The 22885-nt window shown below is 39.6% G+C and overlaps 3 protein-coding genes across 3 annotated transcripts; 2 read left to right on the forward strand and 1 right to left on the reverse strand.

The window, feature by feature from the left end:
* Positions 1-5359: 5359 nt before the first annotated feature.
* On the reverse strand, positions 5360-9067 carry LOC145622375 (uncharacterized). Its single transcript, XM_081676400.1, has one exon. The coding sequence runs from the start codon at positions 9065-9067 to the stop codon at positions 5360-5362; it is 3708 nt and encodes a 1235-aa protein (XP_081532526.1).
* Positions 9068-10783: 1716 nt separating this feature from the next.
* On the forward strand, positions 10784-13136 carry LOC145622376 (F-box protein At4g22280-like). Its single transcript, XM_081676401.1, has 3 exons — positions 10784-11674; positions 12781-12867; positions 13065-13136. The coding sequence occupies exons 1-3, from the start codon at positions 10784-10786 to the stop codon at positions 13134-13136; spliced, it is 1050 nt and encodes a 349-aa protein (XP_081532527.1).
* A 5625-nt stretch (positions 13137-18761) lies between these two features.
* Positions 18762-19700, forward strand: LOC145622377 (uncharacterized). Its single transcript, XM_081676402.1, has one exon. The coding sequence runs from the start codon at positions 18762-18764 to the stop codon at positions 19698-19700; it is 939 nt and encodes a 312-aa protein (XP_081532528.1).
* Positions 19701-22885: the final 3185 nt, after the last annotated feature.

Raw genomic sequence — 22885 nt, forward strand, 5'->3', positions numbered from 1 at the left:
TGATTAGAGTGTTCTTAATGTTCTTATACTAGAGTTTGTTTTTCTTTCGAGTTGTAATTGGGGAATGGGGAAGTTCGAGTGAACATTTGTGTATGAGAAAGAGAAGAGAGAGAGAGAAGAGAAAGAGAAGAGAAAGAGAAGAGAGAACAGAGAAGTGAGAAGAGAGAAAGAGAAGAGAAGAGTAACAAGTTGGGTGACTTGTTCCTCAGGGTCTCAAGTTCGTAGAGGAACTTGAGTGTGAGTCTTTAGCTTGTAATAGGATCATTTGCCCTATTATAGTGAAGATTCTTTTCCCAAAATCCCAAGTGGTCGTGGTTTTTCTCCTTGTTAGGGCCAAGGAGTTTTCCACGTAAAATCTCTCTTGCATTCTTTAGTTCCTTCAGTTAATCTCTCAGTTCCTTTAGCTAACTTAATTTTAATTCCGCAAAAAGTTTGGCTAAACTCTCATACTACAATTCAACCCCTCCCCCCTTCTTGTAGTATTCATTGAAACAACACATGATAAATCTTAAGATTCACCTAAAAAGTAACCTTACTGCGAGTTAGCTGATCGCCTATTCAAACTGAATCTAACCCTTTTGAGTTTTGAGCTCCGCCCCACTCCACGCCTTGGCGCTGGCCAAGGTTGATCCGGTTCATTGGCTATAGCTATAAGTCGCAATCATGCCAATACCAGGGACCAGTACAACACAAATAATAACCATAGATAGAAATGGGCCACAATCTTCCGATACAATCTAAACCTTCGCAACAATCATGTTCACCATAGCATTGATTACCTTTCGCAGTGCATGTCTGCCCTAACACCATACCTACAAAATCACAACACCAATCAATTAAAAATAATCCTAGAAATCATTAGTTATACATTATCTCCATTTTCTTTTAGTTGACACCCTTTTATTATAACGCTTGCCAACGCACTATTTTAACGCTTGATATCTCTAATTCTCGACATTCTAAAATTACAAAAAGTTGATATTAATAAAATATACGACATTGAGACGATTCAAACAAAATCCCACTTAATTGTGTTTTATGTAATTATAAATCACAAAAACTAATCAAAGTGTAGTTTGTGAATAGTGTAAAAGTCAAATGCTGTCAACTAAAAAAACGAAGAAGGAAGTATAATTCTCAATATATTGCAAAATGTGGAGCCACAAGAATTAAGAAAGCGGGTAAAAGGTGGAAAGCACCACAAAATTAAACAAAGTGAATTATTTAGGGAATATATGTAAGCAAGTTAATAAATGTCAATACGAGTATATTTATTGGGTAAATGCAACGTCAAAAGAAACGTCGATTTCCTTAAAGAGAAAATATGTAACATTTGTGAAAATTCCTAATTTAACATAAACTTGCTACTTTCTCCGTCTTTAAATTACATTCCACATCTAGCATTTATTCCTTGCATAATAGAGAGAAGTAGAAATGTAATTTAGGGACGGATGGAGTAATTAACAATAACCTCATGTGTTCAAAAAAAAAAAAAAAACCTGATGTCATTAGGATTAACATTAATCCTATGATAATTGGCTTTAGATGTTTTAGAGACACCATATTCACAAGCAATTGTTTTCTAGTTAACCTGGTTGTTTCGAAGTATAATTTTGCTAGTTTAGTTTGTGGTTTGGTTGGAAAGCGCATTCACATCTTCTCTATTTAATGCCTTAGCTTTTCAAGTTATTAAAGTCAACTCACTTAAAATAATTAGATTGTGTAGTTTACTATAAGTTTGTAAGACATGTGCTATGCCTCGTCCAAAGATGCTTTGACATTGATGATACATCTTGCTGAAGATTATAATAAAAATTAACTGATAGAGTATAAAACATATTCATGTGCCTTAACCATCAACTTAAGCTTTTGGTTGAGATGGTCCACTAACATGGTATCGATTATGTTTTATACTCTATCATTAACTAAAGAGAAGCCATTAGTATAATAGAAGTAGAAGTTTGTATTGATATTTTAATTTAGTCTAAATAATATTAGAGTACATTATTGTTGTTATGTGTGAAGTTGCATGACTTATTATTAGGTTGTGGCAGAGACTAAGAGAGAGCCATAAATTGAGGGACAAATAATGTGGACGAAATTTAAATCCCGGTTTTCGAAGTGGGTATTATATCCTAAATCTTTAACTAGTTATAATAGTCAATAACATTTACATTGGACTTAGGTTACACTATCCTCGTTTCTAAATGATGTTAACACCTTCCTTTGGCCTATTTTGAAAAAGTCACCAACACCCTCACTTGATATTTATGTGTGATGATGGGTCTTAATTAAGTCTCAGCTGATCACTTGGTGCTAGGCTTGTTAGATTATGTAAATAATCAAGTGCATATTATTAGTTTGTATTTTACTAATGTATCTTTACCACTAACCCTAGCATACGATTTTATATATACAATAGAATATTAGGGTTAGGGCTAAGGATACATTAGTAAAATACAAACTAATAATATCCATTAGATTATTTACATAATTTAACAAGGCTTACTATTGTTATTTAACAAAGCGAGCCTTGCCCGAGTAGCAAACTTAGCACGTACGAATGTCTAAATGGTGACAATGTGGGGTGATGGCTTGATGCGTGCATGGGGTTGAATGGCAGATGATGGACCGATGACCAATGGAGGCGGATTCAGCTTGATCCACTTCAATCCGCTCCATTTTCATCTCACGAAGATCAAAAACCATAATTAAATTGTCATGTACTTATGTGATAAATTAATTGCTAATCTTCATTATCTAAGTCTATGTCAATTGCGGAGTATTATTCTAATTGAATACATTGACTACAGATCGGAGTAATTAATCATCTTCAATGCAACTGTACATATGCAAGTTGATACATTTGTTTATATAAATAAAAAATAGGATATTTTGATTTTTACCACCTTCCAATAACGACTTTGTCGAATTTACCACCTCCATAAAAAAAAGATTTACTTTACCACCACCAAAATTTCCAAAAAATCGATTTTACCACCAACTAAGGGATTCCATCCATGAATCCGTTAGTAGGGCCCACATTTTGAACGTTTCTTCTTCATCTTCCCCGATCTTCCATGTCAACCAACCAGCAACGAAATCAACTACCTTATAGTGAAGATATGCACCTGTCCCCTACCAGCTATGAAGCAGACTACTTCGATAATCCTCCTCCAATTGAAGTGATGAAAAATCTGGATCTACGTGATTTGCCGAAGGAAGAGTTTGCTGATGTCCTAATTGCCAGTCCTATCAAAGAGGACAAAGCTGCCGGCACTTCTGAGCCTGCCCCCCGAAAGGAGCCCGAATCGAAGAAAGATTAACGGGGCGGGCAGCTATCACCAGAGTCATGTGGGTCCTCTTTGTCTGTAACTTTTAAGGCTCATTGTTGAGCTGTTTTTGTCATATGTTGTTGTTTAAACAATTTCTTTCAACTTTGTATTTTGGCCGATCTGACCCTTGTCTTTTTTGGGTGATGGCTGTCGAATTTACTTCCGTGTGTTCTGACAATATTTATCTTACCTCTGTTTAACATTTATTAATCTTGTCTGTACTTGGCAATATCTATAATACTTGACTGTATTTTGATTGCGCACTACTGTATTGTTTTTCTGTCATATTCACTTACCAACGATTTTACCGTTAAACTTTATTTGAAAATTTTCCTGTATCCATTAAAACGTCGTTAATAACCTATTTATTTTTCCTTGCGACTTCCATAACTATATTGAAATTTCGTGCCTATTTGCTTACCTGTACACTAAGTTTTTTAATACTTTGGTACTTAATCTGTATCTAGTTGAAATAAATTATCGGCCTATCATATCGATTCCAACTTTGGTACTTAATGCCTGTACACTAAGTTTTATAATACTTTGCTACTTAATGCCTGTACACTAAGTTTTTTTTTTTTTTATCATATTCCAACTTTCCATTCCAACTTTTTGATTCCAACGTACTGGCATATCAAGCATAATAGGCATATGCCCCCGATTTCCGTAATTAATTTCCTTAGAAATTGATTTCGGTAATCCTTATCATTCTGATATTATCGGTATTTTCATGCAGCTGTCCAGAACTTATTCCTCTCCGGTAAGATGCCTAAACAAGTGAACTGCACTTATGTCACTTTAATTCCTAAGACTGAAAATGGTACATGCAGCCTTTAGCAGGCCGAGTATTGACAGTGGATCAGACCGTCAATTTCAACTCGCCTTGAGGCGCATTAGTTATCCAACCTTCCTCCTCACTTGAATGAAAGAGACAGCTAGCTAGGCTGTTTGTCAAATCATATCGAAAGTAGGGGATGGCTCCATATGTTGTAGTACTTACTTTTCTTACTAACGGCCTTAGCCAAAATCGTCAAAACAAATTACAGGCATGGAGCTTGCTTATAAAATATGAACTAACAGAAAAAGCTAAACCATGACTACATACCATGCCGGTACCAAACATAAGAAACAAAAGTACAATCTAGACGTAATATTTTTTGAGGACGTTTGTATTCCAAACATTTTTTAACGGTACTCCCTCTAGAGTCATCAGCCGATATGATCCTTGGCGAATCGTTTCATACACCTGATAGGGGCCTTCCCAATTTGCGGTGAGCTTGCCATCTGCATTCCCTCTACCCGTCGCAGCCGTTCGACGAAGGACCAAGTCTCCATCTTTCAGAGGCCGGTAATTAACTCTCTTGTTATATGCTTGACTCATACGATTCTTATATGCCGCTGACCTGATGGCAGTCGTAAGCCGAGTTTCAGGTAAGAAGTCTAATTGCTATCGTAGGAGCAAGTCATTTTGATCCTCACAAAAATGCTGAACACGGAACGTAGGGAGTCCTACTTCAACCGGAATGACAGCTTCGGAGCCGAAAGCAAGGTTGAATGGCGACTCCCCAGTAGTTTCCCTTGTTGTCGTTCTATTTGCCCATAATATTTCCGGGACCAGATCTGCCCACAAGCCCTTCGCATCTTCTACCTTCTTTTTCAGTGTCGTTAATATCTGCTTATTTACGGCTTCCGCTTGGCCATTTGACTGAGGATGGCAGACGGCTGCGTATGCAAATTTTACCTTGTATATGCTAAGGAAGTTCTTAACTAGGTTGCAATCAAATTGGGAGCCGTGATCAAACACCATGGCGACCGGTAGCCCAAATCGGGTGAATATACTCTTCTAGATGAACTTCATAACTTCACTCGCTGTTATTTTTGCTACCGGTTCTGCTTCTATCCACTTGGTGAAGTAGTCAATCCCTACTATCAAGAATTTCCTGCTCCCTGTTGCTGACGTAAAAGGTCCGATAATGTCCATTCCCCATTGTGCAAACGGTATCGGATTTAGAATTGGTGTCAGATCATTTGGCGGCTGGTTGATTGCTGGCCCAAATATTTTGACATTTGTCGCACCTTTTTGCGTACGCTAAAGTATCGGCATTCATTGTTGGCCAGTAGTACCCTCTTTTCATCGCTTCCAAGGACATTGACCGGCCTCCGGCATGATTCCCACAATCCCCTTCATGGATTTCTTCTATCATCCTAGCTGACTCATAGGCCGATATACACCTTCGCAGTGGTAGCGAGAACCCTCTTTTATACAGCATTCCCTTGAACATGACAAACCAGACACTATCCTTCCTTATTTTCTGTGCTTCTGTTTTATCCGCCGGTAAGACATTATGTACTTTGTAGGCTAGTACGCCATCATACCATTCTTGGTCGTTAACCACGCAATTCACTTCTTTTGGAGTGTTGTCGGGGTCAATGCTTTTGCGTTCCAGAAGCTCCACCATTACAGTACGTTCTAAATCATTGAAGCTGGAACTTGCCAGTTTTGCCAAGGCGTCTGCCTGTGTGTTTTTTGCTCTCGGCACCAATTGTATTGCAAATGATTCCAGGTTTGCCGTTACCGCTTTCAACTTCGCCAGGTAGGCAGACATCGTTTGCTCCTTGGCCTCATAAGTGCCGTCAAATTGACTTGCCACCAATTGTGAGTCAGTCGTGAGTTCTACCCGCTTTGCCTCAGCTGCAACACATAACTGTACTCCCGCAAGTGCTGCCTCGTACTCAGCTTCATTATTGGAGGCTTTAAACTTGAATTTGATAGCGTACTCGAATATGTCCCCTTGCGGTGATATCATAACAATTCCGGCTCCGGAGCCTGTTGATGTTGAGGAGCCGTCAACGGAAACCTTCCACACTCCATTGTCTTCTTCTTCTTCAGTGTAGGATGTTTCCACAATGAAATCAGACAGTGCCTGAGCCTTTATCGACACTCGTGGTTTGTAAATTATAACATATTCCGACAACTCTACCGCCCATTTGAGCAATCTTCCTGACGTCTCCATTTTCTGCAGAGACTTTTCTAACGGTTGATTTGTCAACACTTCAATGGTATGTGCATCAAAATATGGCCTAAGTTTTCTTGCTGCTATAACCACTGCATATGCAATCTTCTCTATCAGAGGGTATCTTCTTTCGGCCGCGTTCAGGACATGGCTCACAAAATAAATTGGAATTTGTGCCTTCTTTCGTTCTACTATCAACACCGCTGCAACCGTCTTTGGAGATGCCGAGATGTATAGTTGCAGGCTCTCTCCCTGTTCCGGCCGTGCTATGGTCGGAAGGGACCTTAGATGGTTTTTGACTACCTCTAACGCCTTTGCTTGCTCTTCCCCCCAAACGAATGTTTTATTTTGCCGGAGGACTACAAAGAATGGTAAGGCCTTATCAGCCGATTTGCTAATAAACCTTGTCAGCGCCGCTATGCGACCAGTAAGCTTCTGTATGTCCTTTATAGACTTGGGTTGCGGTAGGCTAAGTATAGCTTCTATTTTGTCGGGATTTGCATCTATCCCCCTTTCACTGACCATAAACCCCAAGAACTTCCCCGAACGAACTCCAAAGACACACTTTTCCAGATTGAGCTTCATTCGGTACTGACGCAAAGTTTCAAATGTCTCCCTTAAATCTGCAACATGGTCAGTGGCTAACCGGCTTTTTACGATGGAGTCGTCAACATATACTTCTACGTTTCTTCCTTTCTGGTTTGCAAAGACTTTGTCTACCAGTTTCTGATATGTTGCTCCGGCTTTTCGTAACCCAAACGGCATTGCCTTGTAGCAAAATACTCCGGCATCCGTAATAAATGTCGTTTTCGTTCTATCTGGCGCATACAAGCTGACCTGATGGTATCCCGAGAACGCGTCCATAAAGCTGAGCAGAGCATGGCCGGAAGTGGAATCTACCAGCCTATCTATTCGGGGCAGTGGATAGCAATCCTTTGGGCAGGCTTTATTCAGGTCTGTAAAGTCCACGCACATCCTCCATTTTCCTGACGGTTTCCTTACCATGACCACGTTTGCTAACCATTCAGGGTACGTGCAAGGCTCGATAAATCCCGCCGCTAGCAACTTGTTTACTTCTGCTTGTATTGCTTCTATCTTTTCTGTCGAGAAGTTTTGTTTTTTCTGCCTAACTGGCCTGGCGTTGCTATCCACATTCAGCTTGTGTACTATAACATCTGGATGAATTCCTGGCATTTCATCTGCCGAGAAAGCAAACACTTCAGCGTTCTCCAGTAAAAGTTCCACCAGATGACAATGGGTATCAACATCCATGTCTGACCCAACTCGTACGGTTCTTCCCGATACCCCAGGTTGCAACTCGATTTCTACCGTCTCCCCTCCTGGTGAAGGGCGGGGAACTGCTGCCGGGCGCGTATCGAAATTCTCCATTGCTAAGTCGTGTGAAGATACGGCTCGCCCCCTTTTCTGCGTTTCCTGGTTAGCCTGGGGTTGTCGGTTAGGTTGCTTTAAAGCTGTCACATAGCACTCCCTGGCCATTGTCTGACCTCCTCTAACGCGCTCTGTCTTTCCCAAATTTGAAACGTATACCATCGTCAAATGGTATGTCGAAACTACCCCCTGCACATCGTGGATCAGGGGTCTACCGACAATAGCGTTGTACGCTGAGGGCACATCAATTATCAAAAATTCCGTCATAACATCTTTGGCCGCCATGCCTTCGCCAATTCTGACTTGCAAGACTATACTTCCTTCCGGCCTAATTGTGGATCCGTTGAAACCGATAACAGGATACGATACCGGAGTAAGGTACTTCCGGCCTATTCTCATTGCATCAAATGCTTTTGCAAACAGGATGTTAGCGGAGCTCCCTCCATCGAGCAATACTCGCTTGATGTTGGCTCCATTGACCGTCAGAATTAAAACCAATGGATCATCGTGAGGAAAAGCCAAACCCTTGGCGTCTGCCTCCGAAAAGGATACTGACGGCATGGAAGCAGGCCTTGGCCGCTCGTCTACACCCAGTGCATTCACTGTGTGCCGGTGCTCAGACAAACTCTTTTTCGCCCCGCTAACTGATCCCCCGTGCACCGGACCACCGGTAATAACCTCTATTGTGATCTTGTGTCCTGGCGCACTATTCCCTTGACGGTATTCTCCGCTGTGGTTGCGCCGGTAGGTGTCATCTTGCATGGACGAGTCACCCTGCCTTCGATATTCACTTTGTCTGGGTTGCGGGGCTTGCTGCCGGCTTGGGCCTGCTTGAGCCCGATACTGGGACAGATGGCCCTTCCTAATGAGGTCTTCTATATTCTCTTTCAGCTGAGTACATTCTTCCGTATAATGGCCAATATCCCTGTGAAACATGCAATACTTTTTCGTGTCCCGACCTTTGGTTATCATTGGGGCCGGTCGTGTCCATTCCTCTCTGTGCTGATTTATTGAATATATTGCGGCCCTAGGTGTGCTCAGTTGCGTGTAGCTACTGTACCGGCCAAAACCTCTGGGTGGCCTACCGGCCCTTGGCTGGCTTGGTTGCTGTTGTGGTCTGTTCATTCCGCCGGTATAGGCACTAGGCGCAACCCCATCATTCTGTCTTCGAGAGGGCTCCGGTGCCGCTATCTGACTACTGGTTTTCAACAACTCCTCGCTTTTGATGTATTTATAGGCCTTGCCAAAGGCCACGCCTAAATTTGGGAACGACTTCCTTGCCATGTATTTTTTGAAGTCATTATCCCCTAGACCGTTCATTAAGGCCATTATCGCTATTTCTTGCTGTAATTTCGGTATCGTGTTAACCTCACCGTTAAATCTCCTTATGAAATCCCTAAGGGATTCATCCCTTCTTTGTCAGACCGACATAAGCTCTCCCGAAGTTCTCTGCCTTGCACTATTGCTAATATATTGACCGGTAAACAGTTCGACCAAGGTATCGAAGCAATCAATCGATCCATTCTCCAAATTGGAAAACCAATCCGAGGCTGGCCCCGTAAGCGTTGTCGGGAACACCTTGCACCACACCGCATCGGTGTCGGTATAAAGCAACATATGGCTTTCAAACGCCGCTACATATCGCTTGGGATCTCCTTTGCCATCAAAGGTACATGTCGGCATTTTTATCCTTTCCATTTGCTGATCCAGTACCTCCTGGGTGAAAGGTGATACTCTCGGCCTGACTATAGTCCTGGTTGTACGTCTTAGCGGCCCGCTATTGATCTCGTGCTGCCGGGACCCTAAGTCCTCTATCTGCGTTCCATGAGTTGGTTGGCGCTCACTTGGAACAATTATTCCCCGATTTTGGGGCTGTGACGGCGGTTGCTCGTCTGCCTGGTTGAACTGGCTCGCCAGATTCACAATCACGAGAATGGCCGGTGTATCAACTTGCCCCCTATTGGCTGCAGCTTCAGCCTCCTTTCTTTTCCGGGACATCGCTTTCATTACCCTTGCTGTTACCTCTAACTCCTCAGGAGTAAATTCCTCCAGGGGGTCCGGTATCCGTGCGGGGCTTCGTTCAGGTGTTATCAGTGTGTTCACAGTATTCTTGTGGAGAAGATGAGTTTCATCCTCCACTTCAATCTCAGGTATTGTATTGACAGTTTTGTTCGCATTGACATTCAGAGTGTTCTACCATACTGACGGTTTTCGGCTTCTGCTGTCGGTATTACGTGTTCCTGGTTTTCTTCCATGCCTGGCGAAGGCTATTTGGACGATAGAAGTTATTACTATCCCCTCCTTCTAGCGCCAACTGTTCCGGGTTTGCTCCGGTACAGATAATCTTCCTGGGTTGGTAAAGGTTTACCGTCCAATTACGCACCTGCACAGTCAACACAGATAAGCTAACCCGGGGGTTATCCGGGAATAACCTCTCCGATGCTAAAGTCAGCAATCCGATAAGAAGAAAGAATGAAGAGAGAGAAATTGTTTTAGATGTGTAGTGAGAGAGAGAGAGAAAAAAGATGTCCCTTTGGGTGAACATTTGCTTGGGTATATATAGAGAGATAACCAAGCTGGTGCCACCTATAATGATAGGTGGCAAACCGACCTCGTAGGCAGCAGGTGCCTACGTGGTCTCAAGCAGCTCTCCACGTGGCCGTTTAGAACGGCCGTTATGGATTTTCGAGCTTTCTTATTAATCAGTTGTTTCAGTATTATTATAAGACATTACCGGCTAATTAGGTATTACTACCGGTATTATCCCGTACAAAACCTCCTCATCATTCAATTTCAATTAATCGCCTCTTCATCGATCAAAGACATTTATGCTCCTCCAAATCTTCCTCAATTTCATATCTAAAAAACAAAAAAAAAAAAAAAAAAAATGGTATGTAAGCGTCAATTATTCCTTAAAAATATATGAAAATCAGTTTTTTTGTTGTTGTTGTTGTTTAAGATTATAATTATGCTAATTGAGTATCCATGATTTTCTATTTGAATTGCAGGTATAATAATAATTTAGACCTTGGACATGTGCAAACAATGGCCAAAATCGATAGGATAAGCAATTTACCAGATGAATTATTAAGTGAAATAGTTTCTCGCCTTTCCGTACAAGAGGCGGCTACTACCTGTGTATTATCAAAGAAATGGCGGGATGTCTTTGCTTTGATTACCCGGCTCGGGTTTGATCAGTGGTGTCGGGATACACTTGAACAACTCGAGTGTGATCATTCGTGTCGGGATACGCTTGAACAGCATAACAAATTTGTTGACAACGCGTTGCGTGCTTGCAGATCTGAAAGAATAACTATGTTTAGACTCAGAATTCGCGTTCATCAATCTTATGTTTATATGGAATATAAGCGTCTTAATCATTGGATGTCCTTTGCTTTAAGCCGCGGAGTCAAGCATCTTGAAGTTGTTGCCTGTTTGAGTGATCACGTTAAGCTACCATTAGCCCTTTTCGAGTGTCAAACATTAGAGATGTTAACACTAACATTGAATGTTAATTTTGAAGTTCCCTCGACTTATAATTTGCCAAACTTGAAAGTGTCATGCCTGTGTTTTGCTTCTTTCCGTGGTGAACATTTTATAACTAGGCTAGTTTCGAGGAGTCCATTACTCGAACGCCTAGATTTGACAGGAAGCAGGGAATGTTTTGAACCTATCAATGATGTTATTTCTGCACCTTTTCTTACTACATTATATCTAAACCTTTTAACGTTCCATAAAAATCAGAGAAATAAATTTTTTCTTGATGCTCCTAATTTGAAGTATCTAGACTATTCTTTAAGATTGGAATCGCAATATTGTATTGGAGATTTGAATTCACTCGTTGAAGCTAAGTTAAATATGCCCTTGAACGAGGTTAGGCTTTTCAGATCAATGTCCAATGTTCGACGTCTACATCTAGGTGCAACGTGCATGAAGGTTTGTTTGTTTTACTCTGAAGTATTAATTTATGATTTTTTTGACAGGATGACTTTTGAGTGGTCACAATAAAATTATGGTCAATATATTAGATGAAATCGCAACTGTTTATTTTTTTTTACTAATGTGAGCCGTTGATAAAATTGACTGTTGATTTCATCTATGAAAATATTAACCAAAAAAGAATAAAAAATAATAATAAAAATCTCTCATGTTCTATCCCACTATCATTCAGTTTCCAATTTTTCACATGTCAGTTTTTTATTTTTTTTTATTTTTTTTTATCCCATTTCATTGTCATTTGCTTTCATGTGTTCACGGCAGAATTGAAACTCATAAATTTGTATGTTTGATGCAATTGTTCACTGTAGATTCTCTGTAACATTAGCCTTTGAGGTTTTGATTGCTTGGACATTCTTTTGCTTTGCCTTCTGCTCGTCATCACATTACTGTCCTTTCACTTGGATTTACTTTTTCTCAATGAAGTTCATTCTTCTTAATTCTGTATTTGTGTGTTGCTTACATTTTATTTTGGGAAATCTATGCTTATTTAAATTAATGAAAGTGGATGAGGATTGGATTGAAGGCTTGAAGTAACACTCTTAACACAATTAAGAAGAAGAAAGCATAGACATTGAGCAGGGAAAACAAACATAAACTGTGAAAAATTGAAAACTGAATTGTAGTGGGATAGAACATGGGAGATTTTAATTTTTTAAATCAACGGTTCACATTAGTCAAGAGAATTAAATGATTGTGATTTATCTAATACAATGACCTCAATTTTATTGTGGCCATTTGAAAACTCTCCTTTTTTGACAATAACCCATTATTGTTGTTTTAGTAATAACCACTACTCCGTAGAGTAATATTTTTGTATGAAATTTACTACGAGTATCTACTTATTTCCAAAACATTAAAAAACTGTCGGTGGTTATTACTTTTTTTGTCAGAAATTCCGTTAATTTAATTCTTCTCTTACCATTACAAAAAAGTTCTTTAATAACGAAACTAATTACTGTACTACTCTCTGGTGCTAGGGTCTCGAAAAATGTGGATTAAAGCATAATAAGCTGCCTATATTTTGTAATTTACATCATTTACAGCTTAATTGTGCCTGGAGTCATTCCTATCACGAAGTAGTGTTGGAGATGCTTCATGCTTCACCTGTTCTAGAAACAATTTTCTTTGAGGTTAGCACGTTTTTTTTTTTTTTTGTTTTTTTTTGTATATGTTTGATCACTCTTAAGGTCCTATTCATTTCACTTTATTTTTGTTGAAGTGAAATTATTTTTACTGATTCTATTATATTTCTCTTTAAATATTATATTTTCAAGGTGAACTGAACATGGCCTAAGTTGATTATCTATGCTATTGATGATCTTTTCAGGAATTGAAGTATGAATGGAATATGTTACTAATTGAAATAGAAAAGCATGACTTTCTCTCTCTAGGATTTTAAGTCATCGGGGACTAACTCGATCACTTTGGTGATTAGAGCCCCGGGAGCTTGCTCCTGGTGGAGAGCAGGTCTTCTGCCTTATGTTCTTACTTCAATTAAGAGCATTAGGTTCTCTTGTCCTTTTTTATTCTGATTATTTTCTTTCAGTCTTAAGTTAGTCCTGTTTTTTCCTGTTTTTCTTTTCTTTGTTATTTCTCAATGGTGAATGAAGTCTCTTCGGGGATCTCTTCAGTATTGAACCATGCTGCGGTAACCATTGATGAAATGGAGGAGGATGGGGTGATGTGTAACCCACAAGTATGCAATGTTGTTGCCTCGAAGGTGTCAAGTGAGTCAGATAGTATGGAGATTGAAAATCAAGTTGGGGATTTGGTACACAATGAGAAGACAGGCGCTAGTGCTCAAAATAAATCTAATAGCACCTTTAGAGAGGCGGTGGTAAGATCATCCCAATGGTTCACCGAGGCTAGGAAGATAGTCATGAACTCCCAGGATTGGGAGGATGAAGAAGATTGCAGCCCGGACAATGCGTTAGTTGTCAAATTCCCCAAAGAAAAGCTGCAGGAACTAAGGAAACCTTGGTCACTCACGCTCATGGGTAAATGTCTTGGGTTGAAGATAAGAGTGGAGTTTATGGCTCAAAGAGTTCAAAGAATATGGAACCCAAAGGGAGGGTTGGAGACCATTGAAATGGAAAATGGAGCCTTTTTATTCAGATTTACCCTGAAAGATGACTTAGAAAAAGCGCTCTTTGGAGGCCCTTGGTTCATTTTGGATCACTATCTGATGCTATCTAACTGGAAGCCAAATTTTCGACCTTCTTCTAATCCATTTCAATTCATGTCTGTCTGGATCAGATTTCCATAGTTACCGATGGAATACTATGAAAAGGAAGCACTATACAGCATAGCACAAGTAGCAGGGAGGCCAATTAGAGTCGATTACTCTACGGATAAAATTAATAGATGTCGATACGCAAGGGTATGCATAGAAATTGATCTAAATAAGCCCTTAATTTCCAAGGTTTGGGTGGGAGGATCATGGCAACGAATTGAGTATGAAAAAATCCATAGCCTGTGTTTCGCTTGTGGTAGGATAGGGCATGTAAAAGAAAACTGTAGGGAAGGTATAGCCTTACAGAGGGAGGTAGCTAGCAGAGAATTTTCTTCTAATACTTTAGATGCAAGCCATGCATTAAAAGGAGATCAGAATGAGATAGTGGGCCTGCAAACCCAACAACAAAATCCAAATTCAGAAAAGGGACAAAAAGGGATTATGGATAAGGCAGGGGATTTAGTTTATAAAGAAGAATATGGGCCTTGGATTATTGCTACAAACAGAAAGAAAATCATTAAAAAATGGGAGGGTAAGCAAAATGTTGGAGGGAGAGATACTCACCAGAAAAATAAAGCTGAAAAGAAAGGAGCTCCTAGGGAGCAAGCTAGCCGCCAACATATGCATAAAAACACACAATGGAATTTATTGCCATTGGTAGAAGAGGAAAGTGAAACTAGTAGGGAGAGCAACATTCCTAGAGCTAAAACACTACAGGATAAAATTAGACAGGGAGATAATACATATAGCAGTAATAACATTTTGGGAATGAAGGCTACTACTAATCTTGTAGTCCCGAGATCGAATTACCAAAATAAAAAGAACAAGACAACGGTTCCTTCGCATGCAATTCAATCTGTTCTTTCAACTCCTTCTACCCCTTCTCCTTCAGTTAATCATGGAGAATCACAACAACTCAGTAAGCAACCCCTCGCTGAGATCGGTCAACAGCAAGCTCCGACAGGAAATTGCGGATCTCCAATCATCTCATGCTCTGAGGTCGAAGGTATCGGACCTTCAATCACAAAACCCGATTGCTCCAACGATTCATCCATCACAAACTCGAACTCTCCAAATCAAACCCCTTCCATTGTCGCCGCTGAGCATCCCGCAAATCCAATTTCCACAAAATTCTCCTTCCCACCACTTATTCCCTACCTTTCCTACCCCTCAAATATGGCTGGTGCTAGCGGAGAGGCCGGTTCCTCTGGAGGAATTAGCCCGACTAAATATAATGTTGAAGGTGCTGATGGCCTCCCATGTTTTCCATGCTGAAGGTGCTGAGGAACCAGAGCACGAAAAAATGCCGCTGCACTTCCAACTCCCCCCGGAAAACCCCATTCTTTATCCCCTGCAATTAGAAAGTATAAGCATAAATCTCTCATTAGTTCAAAACTTGCTGGCAGTATTTGTATCGAAGAAGGAAGTGATAGGATTCAATTTATGCCTGGATTACATCCCGACAGGAAATCTGATCCCGGAAATCAAGCTCAGCATGTCTCCAGTTCTACTGAACGAGGTGGAGACGATGAAGGTGAAAAAGCCGTGGAAGGAATGGGAACAATTTGTGGAGTCGATGTTCAACTCTACTCCGATTCCCTTAGGTCACTTTCCCATCCCTCCATTTCCAATTAATAATATGAAGATTATTGTGTGGAATGTTCGAGGAGCTGCTTGTAAGGAATTTTTTTCTCATGCGTTGACTATTGTTCAAATTCAAAAACCTTTGATTTTTATTTTATTAGAAACAAAGGCTAAAGACAGTAGAGCTCAAGACGTGTGTAAAAAGTCGGGCTTCGATAGTTGTACTACTATTGGGGCAAAAGGACTAAAAGGGGGAATTTGGCTTTTATGGAAAAAGCCAGCTAGCTTAATTTCTTTTGCGGCGGGATCGGAATTTCATTTTCACTCCCTTTTTAAATTCTCTCCCTCTGACCCTGAAATTCTTCTCACTGGAATTCATGCTCCATCAGCTTCCAGTGATAAGAATCGCCTTTGGAATGAATTTAAAAATGACCCTCCTCCTTCGGAGACTCCATGGCTAGTGGTTGGGGACATGAACGAGGTGCTAAATCAACAAGAAAAAAGGGGAGGTCGTCCAGTGACAAACTCGCAAGGTGCTGGCTTCTCAGAATGGGTGGATGGTGTTGGTCTAATTGATATGGGATTTAATGGTCCGACCTTTACTTGGAACAATGGAAGAGAAGGGGAGGACAACATCAAGGAGAGGCTGGATAGAGCCCTCTCTAATGCTGCTTGACTCAATTCACATCCTAATACACAGGTATTCCATCTTCCGAGAACTTATTCGGATCATTGCCCAATTTTAATTTCGAACAATGTTGAGGTCAGTAGGGGTAATTATCTGTTTAGGTGTAAAGAGTCTTGGTTAGAGAACCCTAATTTCTTGGAGTTCTTTACGAAAACCTGGTCGAAAGGAGGGAATGATTTTATTGCTAGCAAAAACTATTTTATTCAGGATGTTTGTGATTGGGATAAATTTGTTTTCCAAAGCAACTTACAGAATAAAAAACGTTTATATGCTAGAATTTTAGGGGTGCAAAAAGCATTGTGTTTTAAATACTCCCCCTTCCTGATAAATTTGGAAAAGGATCTTCTTAGACAGCTTGATTATTCTCTTAAACTAGAAAGAATAAAATGGGCTCAAAAGGCCGGAATAGATTGGAGAAAGTTCGGGGATTGGAACACTAAATATTTCCATATTCTGGCTAAAATTAAGAATAGTAGGGGAAAAATTTTGTCTTTAAAAGATGAGCAGGGGAATTGGGTGTGTGATCAGGAGAGTTTGAAACATATTTGTATCTCCTACTTTCGTAACATTTTTACCTCCACTAAATCCTCCCAACCCAGAAATATTTCCTTCTCTCCTAAAGCTATCATCGATGACAGTGATCATGACCACATTTCCTCGCCTATCACCCTTTCGGAGATAAAACATGCCTTAAATTCTATGTCTCCTATGAAAAGCCCGGGGCCGGATGGTATTCAACCTATTTTCTTTCAAAAACATTGGGAGGTTGTAGGAAGTGCCATTTTTTCAGTTATTTCGGAGTGTTTCAATGAAGGGACTATTCACCCTGACATTAATGAATCCTACATTGCCCTTATCCCAAAAGTTGACAAACCTTCTTCTATGAGTGAGTTTAGGCCCATTGGTCTTTGTAATTCGATCTACAAATTAATTACAAAGGTCATCTCAAATAGAATTAAACCTCTCCTTAACAATCTCATTAACCCGGTTCAATCGAGCTTTATTCAAGGTAGGTCAATTGAGGAGAATGTTCTCGTCATTAAAGAGGTAGCTCACTTGTTTAAGAAACAAAGCAAGAAGAAAATTATGGCTTTTAAAATCAACCTAACGAAAGCTTATGATAGCCTTGAATGGGGTTTTATTAGGGAAACTCTTATGGGTTTAAATTTTCCGGAAAAAATGATAAAACTTATTTTAGGATGTATCACTACCCCTTCTATTTCTATCTTATGGAATGGTGAGAGGACGGAGAGCTTCACCCCCTCTAGAGGCATAAGACAAGGAGACCCGTTATCCTCCTACATTTTTGTGCTTTGTTTAGAAAGGCTTTCCTTGATGATTGAGAAAAGAGTGAGTGATGGTAATTGGTGTCCCGTCAAAATTGATCATGATATTTCCATTTCTCACCTCTTTTATGCCGATGATGTATTTCTCTTTGCTAATGCCTCCCTTGAAAATCTTGAGGTTATTAAGGATACTCTTGCTGAATTTGGTTGTCTCTCGGGTTTATTCATTAGTCCCTCCAAGTCTAAAACTATTTTCCCTCCTAAAATGTGTCTCTCTCTCAAAATGAGCATTCTCAATGCTTCTAACATTAAGGGGGCTCCTTCTTTTGGCAAATACTTAGGGGTGAACATTAGTCCTAATAGATTGAGGAAAGCGGATTATAAAGATCTCCTTGTTAAAACAAAAGATAGAATTAGAGGGTGGAAATCCAAGCTCTTGAATATGGCCGGTAGATGTACCCTTATCAAAGCCGTTCTTAATTCCTACCCCCTTTATGTCATGCAAACCTCTCTTCTTCCTTGCTCTATTCTTGAGGAGCTTGAAAAAAGTTGTAGAAGATTTTTGTGGAATAAAGTGGACAGATCTCACTATCTTCCTAGAACTAGTTGGGAGAAAATTTGCATCCCTTTGGGTTTGGGTGGTCTTGGCATTCGTAATCTTAAAAATTGGAACTTGGCTTTCATGGCCAAGTTGGGTTGGAAAATCCTTCATGAACCAGAGAAGTTGTGGGTTAAAATTCTTAAAGCCAAATATTTTAAACGCTCCTCTTTTCTTAATAGCTACGCCTCCCCTAGTGCTTCCCCGTTATGGAAAGACATCCAAAAAGGGAAGGACTTGCTTATGAAAGGTATTTCTTATAGGGTGGGTGATGGAGAGGATATTTGTTTGTGGTTTCATCATTGGGTGGGGGATACCCCTCTTTACTTGGCTATTGATAGAGATGTCCCTAATTTTTGTGCTCATTGGAGAGTTAGTAATGTGATAAGGAATGGCAAGTGGGATTTACAGAGGGTTAGACACATTATTCCTGCCCATTTGTGTTCTTTAATCGAAAGCATCCCCCTGCCTATCATTGCTTCGGTGAGAGACTCTATTTGCTGGCATCCTTCACCTAAGGGTATATTCACCATTGGTAGTGCTTATTCCTTAGCCTCTAATTTTTCTTCCCCCCTTCTTTCCCGCATATCAAATGGAAAAAGCTTTGGCACATAAAAATCCCATACAAATACAAAATGCTCTTGTGGAATGCTTGTCATGCTATTCTTCCTGTTGCTACTTCTTTAGCCAACAAGATTGATAATTTCAACCCCATTTGCACTAGATGTGAGTTAGACTCGGAGAATCATCTTCACCTTTTTCGAGATTGTATTAACTCTAGAGTATTTTGGGACAGAATTTTTGGTGCTAACAGATTGGATGACAGCTTCTGTATCTTCACTTTTTTCAGTTTGAATTGGGATGAGTGGATAAACTACAATTTAGAAAGAAGTGAGGCCTGGAAAATCACCTTTAGTATTGCTATGTGGCACTTGTGGAGAGCTAGAAACAATTTGGTTTTCCAGCTTGCTATGTTGCACCCCATTTCTATGTTTAACAGGTTCATGTGCGATTTGGTGGCAAATGCTAATGTGTTTCAGGGCAAAGGCAAGGAACCTGCTGCTGCTATTAGTGATCTGAAATGGAGCAAGCCAAGGGAGGGGTATGTTAAAATTAACACTGATGCAGCTTGGAGAACGACCAGCATCAATGGAGTGGGATGCGTGGCTCGGGGTGATGATGGCAGATGGATCTTTGGGAGGTCATGGAAGACTAAAGCCAGAACTGCCAGTGAAGCTGAATTAATAGCTGTTCGTAATGGTCTTGCAGCAGCTATTGGAGCTCAGTTCAAGAAAATTATTGTGGAATCTGATGCGGTTGCTCTTAAGGAAATAATCGAAGAAATTGAGAAGCATGGGACTCATGAAATGGCGGTCATTCTTAAAGACATTGAGGAGATGATCAAAATGGATTGCGAGGTTGAGTTTAACTTCATCCCAAGAGAGGCCAACTTCGTTGCCCATTACTTAGCTAAGAGTGCAATTGACATGGAGGGACATGAAGCAGTTCACAGCAGCATTCCCTACTGTGCTAGAGGCGCTTATGAAGAGGACCTTTTTGACAGCAACTTCTAGCTCTCTTTGCTCGTTGGATGACTTTTGGTGGATGGATTTGGAAGAGGACAATTTTCTCTTGTTGTTTCTTATTATTAGCTTTTGGTTTCTCTGCTTTTGGTTTAACATTTCTCCAGCTTTGGCTGTGCGTTTTGGGCTTATTAGCCATGTACTTTGATTATTTTTAATTAATTAATATTTCTCCTCTTCCCATTAAAAAAAAAAAAAGAACTATGAATGGAATAACGTCGTACTTTTGCAAGAAGTTAATAATTGGAATAAAAGTGAAACGATCCCATTTTGTTTGGAGTCACACCTGAGAAGAATTGTGATAAACCTATACAGTCCGTGGACTAATTTGGAGCAAGCAATGGTTAAATATTTTCTGAGATGCTCATTAGTTTTGGAGGAATTGGTTATAACTTACCCGAATATGTTTACACTAGCCGAAAGGATATTGCTCGAAAGGGAAGTACAGAAGCTACCAAAAGGCTCATCAACAACTTGTTCAATCAAGGTGCAGTCAAGATCATGCAATCCAGGTTATTGAATATTTTGGTGCAATGTATATTTTGAGCTACTTTTATTATTAAATAACGTATGAATGTGTTTAATATTACTAGAAATCAAGCATTTTGGCATGGGTTTTGAAAGCAGCTAGAGATTTGATTTTCATTGTAGTTTGGTGTCTTTTTCTTAGGTTCTATTTCGCAAAAATTAAACTTAAAAGGTTGTAACTGGTTAAAGGGGTATAATTTTGCAGGTTGTATTTGAAAATTTTTAATTTTCTATCATATCGTGTATTGACAGACATAAAAATCAAGGTATTGCAATTTCCACAAAAGATATGATGTAGCTAACCCAAGATAGGCTTATACATTATTTTTATTTCATTCTCTCTACTCTTTCCCCTCTTCCTTTCTCTCTTTCACGTGAAAATGGGAAAAACACAAAAAATCCTCACAAATCTCCTCACTCCTTCTCCTTCAATTTGTTCCCTCACTTCCCCCTAATTTCCTCCTCCACAGCACCCACACCCACCAATCGAACCCACCATCACCGAACCCACCAACCGCAAATTGTCAACCACCGTTCACCGATAACCCACCATTGCACCCACAATCAACAAACCCACCACCGCACCCATAAACCAGCGAACCCAAGCCACCGCACCCACCACCAGTAGAAGCTTACCGTCGCCGGAGAATTTATTCTTCATCTCCTCCGTCGTCGTCCTCTTTTCTATCAAGTAGTAATTCTCTATTTCTTTAAAAAAAAAAAATCGGTTTGGTTTTGAGTAATGTGGAATTTGTATTGGATTGAGTTGAATTTGAGTGAATTAAGTTGAATGTGATAGAATGAAGTTGAATTTGATAGAATTGGATTCTGCAGTCGGTGGAAATTGGAAGAATAAGGGTTGCCGCACGAACTATTGGGTGCAGGTGCCCGAACCCAATAATTTGTGTATATAAAATCGTTACTAGTACTTATATACAAGTAGGGGTGTTCAAAAATACCCGACCTGATTGACTCGGCCTGCTGACCCGTCAACTCGCTAAATTTTAATGGGTATTTTTTCATTTTTTTCAAAATTGACGGGCGGGTACCCGACCCAGCAAAAAATTGTTTTGGGTCGGGTCATGGGCCGCCCTTTATACAAGGCGGGTACCCGCTAAGTGCTTTTTTTCCAAAAAAAATTTAAAAAATATATATTGCTAGTAGTTAGGGTTTTAGGTTCCCTATCAAAACTTAGCAGCCTCCATTCAGTCATTTACCAAGCCCACCATATTCTCTCAGACTCTCTCTCCTTCATTCCCTCTTCTCTCTCTCCTTTCCTTCTCTCTCATTCACAAACTCACAGTCAAACAAGCCCAGTAGCCCACCATACCCATTGCAAAATGCAAATAGGCAAGTTTTACGCCGACATCAAATTAGCTTGCACAAGCACAACCCACACGACCCACGGGCCACAACCGCACCACTGTACATCAGCCGAGAGATCTCGCCGTAGCGGCAAGTCGGCAACCCCACGAGAAGCAAATAAACATCAAAATGTGGCTTTGAGTTCAATTTTGAATTTTAAAGAAAATGTTAATTTGTAATTATTAATGGTGTTTGCCTATGTTAAAGTATGATAAAGTTTTTCCTCAAAAAAAGTATGATAAAGAGATGCAAGTATCCTTATTTTTTCGATTGTAGCTTGATGTGGTGGTACTTGATAATTGCTGTTTAAAGTGGAAAATGTAAATTGTTAATTCTCCCTTTTATTGTTTTGTAAATTATTTTATTTTAATAGATTATAATTTTTGTGTAATGAGTTTTATATTCATTAAATTAAGCAATGAAACTCACTTGAAACAGACGGTAAGTTTTTATTTACTTTCGGTTTTTTTGTTTTTTTTTTTTTTTTGTACCCAATGACCCGACCCGAGAAAAATCGGCTACCTAGGTACCCGGTTTTCTTGGGTCGGGACATGGGCCAAATTTTAAACTTCCCGGATCTGAACACCCCTATATACAAGTATATTAACTACATTATGTAATAAAATGTTTTAAGTTTGAGAATTTATGCTGTAGTAACGACTTGTGACTCTTTGAGTTTATAATATCATCTTTAATAATTATTTCCTGCATATAATTTTTAAATAGATTATTTATATAACTAATAAAATAGTTTAAGTTTGAGGATTTATGTTGATTGATGGGAAATATTATTGTTTTTGACATGAATATTTCAAATATGAAGCATTTTTATTTCTCAATATGAGCTATAATAATGTTGACTATGCATGGGACCGAATTTAGGGCAATAGAAATTTTCTAATTACATAAATAAAAAAAATAAAAAATTCAAACATAATAAAAGCATCTCCATTAGTCTCGTCAACGTTCATGACAGAAAGTACATATAAACACACTACTATCAACATATATATAATACATATATAATCCTTCGCAACAGTCACTATTATCCTTGCAATCACTACTATCAACATAATTTTAATTTTGATTTTTTAAAGAAAAGATAATTACTAATTAAAATTTAACTAACAATTTTAAAACTAGTTTTTTTTAAAAAAAATAATTAAAAAAAAAAAGTAATTTAAAAATAAAAAAAACCACCTCCACCACCACCACCAGCTCCAGCCATCCCCCGCCCTGGCGACCGACCACGCCGCCACCCAGCTTCAACATTTCCACCGTCG

This window comes from Chenopodium album, unplaced genomic scaffold (assembly GCF_948465745.1).
Source record: "Chenopodium album unplaced genomic scaffold, dcCheAlbu1.1 scaffold_37, whole genome shotgun sequence".
Taxonomy (NCBI): Eukaryota; Viridiplantae; Streptophyta; class Magnoliopsida; order Caryophyllales; family Amaranthaceae; genus Chenopodium; species Chenopodium album.